The sequence below is a fragment of the Odontomachus brunneus genome, unplaced genomic scaffold, assembly GCF_010583005.1.
Source record: "Odontomachus brunneus isolate Ranch 3 - 2012 unplaced genomic scaffold, Obru_v1 Obru_scaffold_032, whole genome shotgun sequence".
NCBI classification, from domain to species: domain Eukaryota; kingdom Metazoa; phylum Arthropoda; class Insecta; order Hymenoptera; family Formicidae; genus Odontomachus; species Odontomachus brunneus.
This window is the reverse complement of record NW_022639482.1, coordinates 1,671,373-1,685,325: the sequence shown is the minus strand read 5'-3', so window position 1 is coordinate 1,685,325 and position 13,953 is coordinate 1,671,373. Positions and strand designations below refer to the sequence as shown.

General features: G+C 47.4%; 1 protein-coding gene across 3 annotated transcripts in view; it reads left to right on the top strand.

Moving 5' to 3' along the window:
- Nucleotides 1–7,532, top strand: part of LOC116843443 (zeta-sarcoglycan) — a 379,594-nt gene extending 372,062 nt beyond the window's left edge. For all 3 annotated transcript variants that reach the window (XM_032813829.1, XM_032813831.1, XM_032813830.1), the window contains 3 exons: nt 2,632–2,821; nt 3,089–3,281; nt 5,042–7,532. In XM_032813829.1, the coding sequence (XP_032669720.1) occupies nt 2,632–2,821; nt 3,089–3,281; nt 5,042–5,390 (732 nt within the window). In that variant the 3' untranslated portion in view covers nt 5,391–7,532. The remainder of the gene's footprint in view (nt 1–2,631; nt 2,822–3,088; nt 3,282–5,041) is intronic.
- The last annotated feature ends 6,421 nt before the right edge of the window (nt 7,533–13,953 follow it).

Genomic DNA, 13,953 nt, shown 5'->3' with positions numbered 1-13,953 from the left:
TCCCATCCCTCTGTCCTTTTCCACTGGCTATCGCAAATACGCGCATTTCGACTGACGCTGGGAAACTCAATGAACGAGTATTTAAACCGCGATCTCGCAAGCGGCACTCGGCGAAATCTGGCAGCCGTTTCCTTCGGAACGCCGACACTTATAGCGAGTTATAGAACCGCATGGGTAAGCAGCGATGCAATGAAGACGTTAATAATAATACTATATGTAGCACGCGTATCACGCTGAGGCTATTTATGTAATATTTATTCCAATTTAGTCGATATGTGTGCGCTTACTGTATAATCATAATTCTACGTGAAATAATAATTTAATTTTGCTGCCAATATCAACTACCTGCACAGAGGAATTAATATTTACGCGTATGTTCGCGCGCCGCAAGAAGTTTCTCATTTGAAATCTCATATTTATTTAACCGCTAAACACATTCTCGTATGGAAATATTTGAAAACGAATATTTAAAAACGAATATTTTAGCTGATAGCTTATTTATCTGCCAAACCAACAAAATATGAACAAAGCGGTCTCTAACGAAAATTGCTTTTGTTTATTTGAAAAATAATTCAGCGACGACTCTCTCTATGTTTAAACGACGACAATTTCATTTTATTTGTGTATGAAACAAATATATAGGCATGCACTATAAATAACTCGAATCTCTCGCCGTGTGCGTGTGTGAAATGTAAGTCACGAGGGTATTGCATTCCTATCGGTCGCGTTCGCGATAATAAAGTTTGTCTTTCCGGCTCTTCACATCTCGATTAACGGGAGAAATTACCCCCTATCGCTTTGCCGCAGATCGACGTATCAAATTGCCCCGCCGTGTGCAAATATTCGGCCCGGGGTCGGTGCTATGTCCGGCCAAAAAAAAAAAACCCCGACGAAATGGAACCCGCTTGATCAGAGGTTTAAACTAGTCCGAACAGCGTTTATCCCCGCCAGTGCGCGCTCTTCCTCTCTCCCTCAGCCCCTCTCTTCTTTCCTGCAGTTGTAATAATAAATGGACAGAACGCGGCAATTGGTTTCGATCGAGCGGCCAATCATCGGAAACCAATGTGAATGGTACCACGAAGGACAAGCTATTTTACTACAATGGCATTTTCAAGAAGAGAGACGGTCGCGGTGGACCCGACGCGGGAGATTCGCCAAGCCAAGCGTCGTTTCGGACTGTTCCTAACGTTTTGCAGTACAGCAGGCTTTTCGATCGGGAATACGCGGAAGTTTCCTGGGACGATATTAAAATACGCCGCGTTCGCCTTAATATACGGAACGTAATAGCCCCGATGCTGTATCGAACTATGTTCATATCGCGCGCAAGGTTAAAGAGCGACGCAACCTATTTCTACTAGTATTGACGCGCGTGCAACTAGAATTTGCGCGAATTTAAATCCCTACTACCACAATTCAGATCTCGCGAATAGTACAATTCATTACGGGCTTCCAGGCTCTGATTAATAACTTTCTCGAATTTCGCCGAAAATGCGTCCTTATAAATAATAATGTAACGTCTGCGAATATTTTGGGTCGCCCCGAAAAGAGACGTTTTTAGTCTTTTCGATCGCAATTATACGCAGTGAGACTTTGTCATAAACGCCAAATTGCACTTTCTGCTCGGGATAAGTCCCAGGTGGAAGACTACCCGAAGTTTACGAGATGAATGCAAACGCGCAATGTGTCTACTTTATAGTGTGTTTCTCCCTTCGTCCCAACCCCGGCGGCCACCCACCCTTTCCGCTCGATACACCTCGGGGGAGGTTGACGGGCGAAAGAGAAAGGGGCGGAGAAGCGGAAAGAGACACAGCGCGAAAGAGCGAGGGAGCGAGAAAGAGAAAGAGAGAGAAACCGCGTTAAAATAAAATTCTGCCTACGCCACTGTTTCGGATATTACGGTAGATATTTCAAACGAACGGGCACAATGGATCACCGCGCATAACCCGCACGTAGCTCATCGCCGCATTTATAATTCAGCCGTCTGAAGTGGCAATAATGGCGGCGAGAGACGCCGATACTTAATACCACCGTCAGGCTGAAACTCGACACAGTAATGGAGTATATTATTTTATATTTTACGATGCGCGCGAGAGTGCGACGAAACATGCGCGCGCGGGTGCAAGCGAACGAGCGGGCGTGCTTACTTGATCTCGAAGATATCGATATTGCGAGGCTTCCCTGAGACGTGCTGTGGTCCGATTTTAATAAATTCTGGCTTTGCCGAGGCGATACTGCGCTCGGAAGCGTCTTAGACTACATCGGTTTAATACAGCCTGTCCTAGGGCGCGTGATCTCAATTTTCGACGATAGAATTTCCGCGATGAATTCAGCGGCGATTTTCCTTCGTGAGGAGACACGACGTTTAAGCGTCTTGGTGAACGATCGGTGGCTCAATTTGAAGATTTAATGGAAGTTATAAATAAATATTTCGGCGGCGGGCTAAAACAGAATTTATGGGAAGGAGGACGAAGACTGAGTCAGCTGTCAATTTGGTGGAAAATAGAATGGGTATACAAGAGGCAATAAATCGTGGCGGCGCTTTTGCTCTATTTTTGTCTAGCGTTATAACCACGGCCTAGAAAGTTTCGACGGCTCGCCCCCTGTCCTGACAGTCATTTCCTTTTCTTTCAGGAAGGTATCGGTTCGCTAAAAGTGGTGCCTGGGGGAATCGAGCTAAGAGGTCAAGCTGCCGTGTTAGACGCCCTCGTGGCTTCCAGCCTGAGATCTCGGAGGGGCAAAAACTTGGTGCTGGAATCATGGAGTAATTTTACGGCCTCGGCGAGATCCCACGATGGACGACTTCTCGCGCGATTAACAGTCGGTAAGTTATAAAAAATGGCTGCACAACAGCCCACATATTTCATACCTCATTGTTCGGCCCGGCATTAAAAAGTAATTTCAACTTTCCGCGCGCGAAATAAGATTACGCCCGATGAAATAAGATCAAGCGGCCTATTTCGCAAACGAGACCGCGAGAATCTGCACTTGAAACGTTTTAACGATATGCAATTTGCCGTAGCGCGTAATCGCGCTCTTGATGAAATCCTAGATCGTTCAACACGCGCCCGACCGCGGATTCTAATTTCAGGGGAGGACCGCGTAGACTGTGTGTCCAGAGGTTTTCGAGTGACCGATCCTCGTGGAGGAGTTCTGTTCTCCGCGGACAGGGAACAAGTCATCGTGGGAGCCGAAATGTTGAGGGTAACTGGTGACGGTGGTGCCGTTTTTCAGGGTAGCGTGCAGACTCCACTGGTCAGAGGAGAATCGGGTCGCGGTCTTAGGTAATGAGCTTGTGAATGTTTTAATCGCGTACCAAATATTTTTCCTCGAACATGAAGAAAAGCTGCTTCGAGCTTAATATAAATATAAATAAATTTTCATGTTTATTGACATAATATAATGCAGGAAGTTATCGTAATTAAAATTACGTAAAATTTTGAACGAATCTTTTCAGGAAAGCCTCTTTTCAAAGTCTTTGTGATATCAAGTTCCTCTTAACGATGTATTTCTTACGATCGAAAATTCGATTGAAGTGCAGGAAATGTTAGTTATATCTGAGGCGAATTTCCATAGAGACTATTCGATGATTTGGTATCATTTGTATTATCTATCGCAATGAACGATTTCTAAATATTACCTCCAAATAACGTGCAATTATTTGCGATCGCATCAATATTCATATGTGCAACTTCATCGGAAAACAATACAAATCCATGCACATAATTTTACCCGCGGCAACTAGCAAATAGATAGATTTGATGAAACTAAACGGGTCATTTGATTCCAATTGGCTATCGTTCCGTCGGATAGCTGCAAAAGTAACCAATTGAGTGCAACTCCGCGATTGTTACAGAGTTTCTCGCGACAGGATCTCGCGAAAAACACAGTTTCTCACGAATCAAGACGAGGACAAAGCGCGTAACATTTAGGAAGCGACGGAACCGAACAAACTAATAACAAATAATAAAATGTCGAGTGAGATCAATCAATCGATTATCCTCATCCGATTGTCTCGTCAAATAACGCGTTGCAGCAGTAGCGCCTCGTAGCACCGCGGAGGAATCGTTTTCCGCCGGAAATGGCGATTCCTTTCCACCTATATTCCCGATCATCACACCTCCGGCCCGAACACCCCGGAGCTCTCCTACCCCTCTGTACTCCGTCTTGCTTCCTCATCTCTTCACCGAGCACCACCTCGGTGTATTACGGCAAGAGATCGGGGTCTACGAACGACAGCGTGGACGAAAGGAGGACGAAGATGGCAGAGGAGCGGGAGGGGACAGAACGGAGTTGTACCGCCAGCGCGGTTATTGATAGCGCCGGGCAATTTACAGACGGATTTACGATTACAATAAAACTTTGCTCGCGCGGAAAATTATATTCATAGGATTGGATTTGCGCCAGATATGAAATACCGCGGATCCTACGAGTTCCCGAAGAGGTAGAGCGAACGGCAGCGAGAGAGTGAGGGGTGAGACTGTGGGAGAATAAGGTGGCGGAGTAGACGGTAAAAGAGCAGCGGCTTCGGGGAAATGGAGGAGACGGATGAGCATGGACCGTCTTCCTATGGGTGGGAGAATCGATTATTGCGAGAGTTCGACTTCGAGCCCGGAGTCAATACAGATATTACTCCGTTCCCAGAATACTTGGATATAATGCGGCGGTTTACGGCACACAGAGATTTACGGTGTAATCCGCGTCATTGTTGGAACGTAATGCACTGAAATTGAGGTATACGAGTCCGCCCGTGGCCGCGGCATCGTCGGGCGTGCGCGCTTATATCGCTGTAACATCGGTATCTTACTTTCAATTGTGAAGTTGAGAAAGCACCGTATTGTTCATCACTAAAATTTCCTCGGGTTATACTCGATAGCAACCGGCCGTTTCTCGTCAATCTTCTCGATCTGACAGTAATATTTCGTTTGTACCGATGAAAGAAGAGCCAACACCCCGAAAATTATGCGAAATTACTTCGGCATTCTTGCAATATCTTTGCGCAATATTATTACTCGATAAACGATTTCTAATTGCCACGTCGCAGGCTCGAATCAGCGACGAGGTCCTTGAAGATCAGCGCCCCTCAGCAAGTGGTAATCGAGTCCTGGGCAAGCGAAATCTCGGCCTCCTGCCTGACTGATCTGAAGCTACAGAGCGTTCACGGAGCCATCCGACTTGACGCAAAGTCCGTCTATATGAAGGGTCTCAAGGCAGCCATCCCGTTGCAAGGACACTCGTCCAGGGAGCAACAGCAACAGCACTCTGGCAGATCCTCATCCGTTCATCAGAACCAGAGGGAGACCACCATCTATCAACTGTGTGCGTGCGCGAGTGGCAAGCTGTTCCTCGCCAGGCCGGACGGTAGTTGTCAGGCCGACAAGTCGATTTGCTAATACGACGCGGCTCGACGGCGGTGTATCGCGACAACACAGGACGATTCGTTAGAACTAATCGCGGCGAACTACTGTGTGATTCGGTGATCTTAATGAAAGAGAAAGAGAGAAAGAGAGAGGGAGAGGGCAAGCGTAGAGTAGAGAAAAGAAAAGGAGAGAAAGAGAAGAAGGGAGCACTGAGATCGGCCATTGGCGCGATCGGGGACGAGGCCTTCATTGGAACACTGCAAACGATATCAAACGAATCTACCGCGCCAAACGGGCGAGAATCTCGACGTATCGCTTGTGAGAGGACACGGTAAATCAATACGAATAATCGAAAGCTAATCAATTACTTTCAGTACGCGCTATTTTTCGATGAACGCGGCGTATGTCCGATACGCTTCCAAGTGCCGGGCACCACCCTTGCGAGGACTTCTCTAGTTTACTCAGAGTCCGACCTAGATGTCGACGAGCGCGGCGTCGTGCCCCCGACGTGCACGCGTATCAATTAACTGGTATTGGATTGCTTTCCGCGATATTTTCCGTCCTTTTGTTCTATTTTTTTCGTTGTTTGCTTTCTTTCAGTTTAACATCAATCACGTTTAATTGAGTTGCCGTGCGAATCGGCCGTTGTTACAGTTTCAATCCCACGCATAAGCACACGTCAATTCTCACTATTCACGGTGTTTCGCGCGCAAACCAATCTTGATACGCGAGATATTTACGCGAACCGGAAACGCGAAACGCGCGCGCGTGTCAGACCGCTCTCTCCCAGCGACGTAAAGCGCGCCATCGTAGATATAAAGAGAATTCTCGCGAGATCTTGACCGGAAATATTCTCTCGAAAAATCGCGGGTATTCGGAAAATTCTCTCTGAAGAATATTCTCGAGCGCCATTCACCGGGTCTTTCCTTTAACTTTTTCTCGCGCCAGCGCCGCCGGTCAATGCGAGATACGCGATGGGAGAACGCGAGATTCATGCTGTTCGCGGAAGTTTTTGTTGCGGAAGGCTCGCGGCGCCCGGTATTTCCTCGCGCGCTCCGCTTGTTTGGCGCCCTGGATTCGGCACGAACTTGTATATTCCCCCCGGCAGGGGCCCCTGGATGTCCATCGGGGATCCGCCGACCCCGTGGTACCGTGGATAAATCGTATATAACTATGTGTACGTAGCACTGTCGCCGCGACGCGATTCCGTGATGCACACGGAATCTCGGACCGGGTTCTCATCGCGCGTTTAACGCTAAACACAGCATACTCCCGCGTTATTCGATTCGTTCGATCTTCTATCGCCGATCAAACGAAAGTAACGTGAAGGAAGAAGGGAAAAGTCAGGCCGCATGTAGCGCTAAACGCGAAGTCACATGCGCCGCTAACTACGCTAAATGGCACTACACGTGTGATGCTGAACGCGCGACGCTAAACGAGCTGGATGAAGGTGAGAATTCGGACCGTCCTGACGTGCCGCAGACCGGCGTAACAGCCTTAACCATCAAGTGATGTCACTTTAGAGTTTCACAGAAAAAATACGCGACAGGTGTGAGTTTCCGTGTTAAGTAGGATATCATGTCGGTTTGCGTGCGTACGTCGGCGAAATGCACGAATCACGTTCAGGCCAGCGCCCGGTATAAATCGAACCAACGACGACGACGACGACGATCCCTCGCTCGATCGTCCCCCTCTTTTGTTCCCGCTCCGTAGCACCTTCGTCGCTCACCCCTCCGTTCGATACTTTACACCCCGTGTACCGAGTGTACGCCTCGCGCGGCGAAACCACTTGTAGGCAAATCGTTCGTAGCTCCCACGAGCCCGCGCTCTCGGTGCTGGTGGCGCGGGGGCCCTTTCAAGGAGATTACTCCTCGCGAATCGCTTACTTCTAACGCGATGTCTGTTTAACCCGTGCTCCGATACAAAGTAGAAACGTTGTTGTAAGTAGGGCGACGGCTGCATCGGGCTGCGCGTGACGCCGGAAAAGGCGAGAGAATGACAGTGAGAGAGAAAGGGAGAATGCGAGGGAACGAGAGAATGAGAAAATGAGAAAGAGAGAATGCGACAGTAGTTTCGACGGATCGGATCGCGATCCAGCTTGTACGCTGTACATCGGCCATGTCCATTTATTTATGTATGTGGCAATAAAGTCGTTATTGTTACTATTATTATTAACCGTTGTACTCGATTATTGGACGTTGCGTCACTATTATTTTACCAATACTCATTTCTCATCTAATTATTGATTACATTGGACGAGGTTGTTCCTGCTCTGCCTTTAAACATTAAATTTCAATTATGCAGAATAACGTAATAATTTCGTCATCCTTGTCTCGCGTAGATCGGTAATGAATGCGTGGAAAGAACGTTCCTGTTAACTTCTCGTTTCCGCGTGACTAGCAACTTTAGACACGTCGCCGAGTAAACAAGATTCCCGTCTCGTCCAATGTAACCGTCCCACTAGCTTTACTATTCTTTCTTCGCTTGGTTAGTCATGTTCCCAAAGAGCGCGGCTTTCAACAACTGTTGCAGGTACGTTTGTTTTCTCTGTAACGCAAAATACTCATAAAGGACGCATACATATCCACCGTGCCCGATACAGTTCCCACCAATTATAAATTGTATAACTAATAATAACCTCTGCAAAGGTTTTGTTTCGCTTGATAAAAGCAGAAAGTTTTACACAGTATAAAATTATAGTTAAAAATTCAACATCGACTTTAGTTGAAAATACAAGCGGCACAATCGCGCTTGTTTGTTTGTGAAAATACGAACAAACACTGATATTTCCAAATTTTCGATTCGTTAATAAAATACATTCGACTCCTCTATTAAAATGTGATCGCTCGAGAGAGACGAGAAAGCGTGAGAGTGAGAGGGGGAGGAAAGGGAATAGGGGAAAATAGAAATTTAAATTAGAGAATAATCTCAAGACTAGTTTGAACAGCCCGGTGCATAATATAGTATATGTCAAGCGAGCTGACAGGTAACAGAGGCAATCTCACCTAGTACCCCCTTAAGCGGCTCTGACGGCAAGGTAATTTTCTTGGAATTCGGGATTAAAATTGCATTCACCGGCAGCGGGGAGGCGGATAAAGTTCGCGGCCAACTAGAGAGGTGGGTACCACCGTCGTTGGGGATAGACCTAGCACGGAGGCTCCGGTGGGCCAATAGGCTGGTGTGAATTAACAGCGACAGAGGAAGGAAAATAAACGTCGTATGATAAAACACGTTTTCTTCTCGCGTGCGACGAAGGAGGGAAGAACGAAGAGAGAAGAGCGGACGAATCGCGATACGGTGGATGAAGAAGCGTCATCTTGTATAGACGCGATTACAATGTAGAGGTATCTTCACGAGCTGCTTTTTTATTAAATTAAGGTACGTATATATATAAGGTACGTATATGTATATCGTACACACACGTGCACACACTGTACGTAATATCGTCGATACGTACGAGAAAAGTAATACTTGGTTATTTTCGCACATCTGAGTTAATTACATCGTACATTCCGGATTATGCAAGAACTTGTCGTAACAATTTCCATGCACGTATTCTGATTATTCACCGTAAAAATTAACCGATAAATCGAACCAGAGACGTAGCTTTCGATTCTCTACTGAATAACGCAGCGGATGAGTAAAAAATATATGATTCCGCTTCGGATTACTACAGAAGATTACACTACAGATCGCTTCAGGAATACACACGAGATCGTAAAGATACTCGGTATATCCACCGTATCCAGTCGAGTTTCTGTTCATTCATTGTACAGAAGGTACCTGAGCGAAGTACTTATCTGACTACCGTCGGTATTCGGTACTCGAGGTGCTCGAGCGCGCACGACCGCGCGATATAGGTCGATAGTAGCCACGCGGCGATGGTGGTGGTGGTAGTGGCGACGATCCTGGATGCCGGATGGCTTCTGTGAACCGTGAAATTGTTGCGCGGGGAACGGACGCGTCCGATAAAGCTTTAAATACGAATTAGTGGCACCCACGGCGCAGCACGCTATGTACTTCGCGTACATATATACGCGCGAAATCGCGCTTCGTGTCGGACGCAATAATCTGCTTAAGGCCCCATTTTGGCGACACTAAGTGACGCGCGATCTCGAATAATGCTAGCTGGCTAGGGCGACGTGAGAAATTTACTTTTAGCGCCGCGTGACCTGCGGAAACCGATTCGATTCCCTAACAAGTCTGATATCGTGACGTATTGCGTCAACGAATGTCACGATACGGTAAGGCGCGCCCTTAGATAGCATGTATATAGCATGGTTTTCAGAAGATGCTCCTCTCACGTTACTATGAAGATCGATCGATCGCGATCCGTCAATTTTCGCTCCGAGTGTGAGCTTATTAGGTCGCATCTCAGTAGTACAGACCCGTGTCGAGTCAGACGCGGCAGACTCGCGAACGTCTGCGAGCGGGAGAGTACGTATAACGCGCGTCGGCAGTCGTAAATCTAATGATTTACGCCGGCCGAGAGGAAGACAAACGAATGGATATCCACCTTGCGCGCGCGAGTAAGGACTTACGACGCGAGACGCTGAAGTAAACATTCATGAATCTTCGCGGGAATAATTCGACGGCGTTCGCTTCGACAAGTCCAATCTCCGAGCGCGACTTAATCCCTTTGCACGTCGTTCAATCGAGACTCGCGCGCAAATTACGCTTCCTACGTCGATCCATAATTAAGTTCGCCCTTTTACCCTTCACTTTTTCAATCCGCTTCTTTCCCGTTGCGTTACGTTCATTTTTACATCGCTCTCGAGCGAGCCGTTATTAGCGAGTACACAGTCGGCTGCGAATAATTCAATTCACGGCGGAAGTTTATTACGAGTGCGATGCTACACAGACGCAACCGCGAGTTGCAACTGCAGATCGTGGGGATCCTCGTGGTAGTAGCCGGTTGGCACATTAATTTCCAGGAAGCTTAATTCGAAGCGATCAAAAGCTTTCCGCCGTCGGCATAAAAGATTCCGCTGTTAATCCGTTTCAAGAGAGAGAGAGAGAGAGAGAGAGAGAGAGAGAGAGAGAGAAAGGGTTAATCCGTCGTTCGCGTGGACACACGTCGCACTACGAAAAGTCCCTCTTCCTTCTCCTTCCCACCCTTCATGTTATTACTTGTCGATACGCGTAACGACCCAGTCGTGATAAAATCATCCCTCCTCGTCGTCCCCGCGAAGCATGAAATCGCTCGAAAGGGCGACGAATTCCCCGTCAAGTTGCGGCTTTCGCGGCGGCAGTTGAAGGGTGAACACGTTTCGGGGTGAGTTTGCCAAGACGTGCGAGAGAGGGAGTAATTTATCCATTTGGCGGTTTTGATCGGGGAAAGAGCCTCGGAGGCACGAATGTCCCAACCTCCGACCTCGCACAATCCGCCTCTCTCGTGCCCGCAAAGCGACGGGGTTGCTTCAAGCTTCTTATTCGACAAACGTTTACTCGCGCCTGGAGTCGCTTCACGCGAAACTGCAACCTGTTATGGCGTACGTCAATTTGCATTTACGCGCATTATAACCGTCGTGCCTGCACACGATCGCCATCAGAAAAGTTCAATATGGAATTAGCCGTCGCATATCTCGCGAGATATGAAATTTTTAAATTAACTTTCATCCCGGTTATCTTTTTATCTTGTAAGAAATTACGGCTTTTACGGGGAATTTCTTTCACGAGCTTTTTCTGCTGCGTAAAAAAGCCGACCAGGCTCCTCTTTATCTGTATATCCGTTCTGTTGTTCTCTTTTTTACACGGTGAGGCGAGTTATTAATTTTTATTGTTTATTACACGACATTATTAGTACCTTTACGTGATCGATAGATAAGGTCTCTCCCGTGCGAGGCGAGTTAATATTTCGCGACTGACATCCACCGGAAAACCTGACGACCCGCTCGCACCCACGTCGTCGTGTGTGGAAGAGGCGCACGGGAAGTGCCACGAAGGGGTATATACGCAAAGGGGGGTAGACGAGGGGTGTCGTAATGGCGGCTAAATTCCTGCAACGGCCGGATGCAATTTAATGCCAGTCGTCGTGGCGCTATCATCGCCTCGCTGATGCAATATCTTTCGAGTTTCCGGCGTCTAGTTAGTGCGGAACGAGCTGTTGATAAATCTCTCCCACCCCCATCCTCCTGCCTACTTGCCCCTTGCCCCTTCTTCCTCCTACTCCTCCAACACCCGTCCCGGTCCCCGCCGCGCGGTATGTGGAGGCCATTTCTCCGGGGCGGAATTACATCCCCCAAATTGTAATTTTGTCGGGCACACCGTTCTCCAGGCAGTACTCGCATTATTTCCCCCTACTTGCTCCCCTGCGTCTCCTCGTGAAAGAGGGAGAGAGGGAGAGGGAGAGAGAGAGAGGGAGAGAGAGAGAGAGAGAGAGAGAGAATATGTGAGTTTCCATCCCTTTTAGCCTCAAGTAGGGGCTAACTTGCCGACGTCGTCCCGAACGGTGTCGTATTCGTCGCGTGGCACGTGTCTGCGAGCAAACATCGATTTCCGGTTACCGTTGCGGAAAGCTCAGGATTCGCGAGTCATAAAATTAGACCTCGGGGAAAATTAGAAGCGCACACTCGAACGCGCCTCGGTCATTTTAACGAGGCGAATTGCAGGAAAAAACGTCGGTAGCGATTTATCCGATATCCGTCCGCAGTAAGTTATCAACACGATATAAAAGTGAAATTAAGGACGTATCGTCCGAATCGGATGTAACACCTCGATAGCGCCAAATTGAGAGGAATATCGCGTGAAACAAATTGAAAACGGGCGGAAACGAAATTTCGTGATATTTTTGCGCGCCGCAATTTCGCCCGGACCAGTGAAATCGTCGATACGCCTCCGTTGGAGGGGCGTTCATGAATGCAGATGCAACGATATTTGATTATGGCGTCGCGGGAATTTAAAGAGATTGCGTGACAATTATCCTGTATAAATACAACGCGAGGAGGAACGAGGAGCGAGGTACGTGCCAGTCGAGGGTAGCGCGCCGGAAACTTTAGAGGAGTCGCGAGATTAAACTGATCTTTAAGCATCACCAACGAGAGGAACTTTAACGACGTCGTTATGATATTAATTATTAAAACCGCTCGATAATCGTCGACGAGTGCGGAGAGTGGCCTTTATTCCTTTTCACTACCTTCAGAGGTTGCAGGACAAATTGCATCGAATTATCTTGAAAGTGCCCCATACCGTGCTGTATAGCACGCTATGCGCCACGGAATTAACATTAAACGAGCCGGCAGAACTGAGGCTTTCACTTCTGAATTGCAGCTTCCTTCCGCTTACGTCTCCCTTGCAAAATGGAAGACTTGGCGCGGTGGGGACAATTGATACAATTAAAAATTCCGCATATGCTTGGTCCGTTTCGATATATAGCGATTTCGAGGTGCGCGGTAAAGCGCAAAACAATACACTCGCGACGAATCGGACAAAAACAATACGCGCAAGAATTGACTCGATTGATACGACTTACTATTTCATCCTTAATTATCGACGATAGATTATTAGGTATTAATCCGCGATCTCTCATTCTGAATTGATAAGACGTATCCGTTTCTTATCTCGCAAACGTGTAATCGCCCGCCCATCATCCTCCTAACCGTTCAACCGTGAATTACAGAATCCGTCTCTCGGGCTCTATTGGGGCTCGTGAGGAAGATATCAAGAACAGTCGAAATCCAATGAGGAGCACTATCCCCGATTAAAGAACCATCTCCATTAGTAAGATTGAAAGACGGCGCGCCCGTCTTTCGGCGCGTCCGCGTCTCAGAACGATAACGCGAGGACGATGCTCCTACTTGACGCCCGAAATAACGCCTATATACGCGAAGGGAATTTATGGCAATTCTTGCGGCGCGTGCATTAAACTCTGTGCACCTGCACGACCAGCCGACGTGTCTGGTCGAGGTTTTATCGCCGACTATGGAAATTGGCCGTGCGCGTTCGGCGTCCTCGCGCTGGCGGTTTTAAGCTCTCCGGATAATTAACTAAATTAATTAGGGGCGAGGGGAAGCATGAGGGCGAGAGTGAAACGCGGATGTTTCGCAGTTTGACGGCGAAGATGCGGCCGGGCGGGATAGAAGAAGAAGAGGCGAGTGGCGCCTTCGGTGATAAGTTCGCTGATAAAGTCTAAACTTTGTGAGAAGCGCGTACCCCGACACTATCAATCATTCCTTCTTGCTCTTTCACGAAGCCCGCTATCTAACATTCGTATACGACTTGTATCACGAAAGAACTCGCGAACCGCGACCGGACGTGCAGATAAAAAGATTGTAATCGTTTAGTTTCGATATAACAGAAATTGGTCGAAAGTTTCCGCGCATGCGTAATAATGTAGATTATTGTATCTTATACAGGGTGTCTCACACTCTTCTCCGGGCATTTTGTAGGGACGTAGAATGGGTTGATGTGAACTAAAAGTCTTATACCGTTTTGCGATATTCGCAATAATTATCGAGATATTAATTGTAGAAAATTTATAAATGATCATGCAGAATATGGTAAATGAGTTATAGTAGCGACGACTGCCTGTGTACTTATACTTTAAGTCAAATTGAACAAAAAAGTCCTCTACCATTTTCCAAATAATCACATAGAT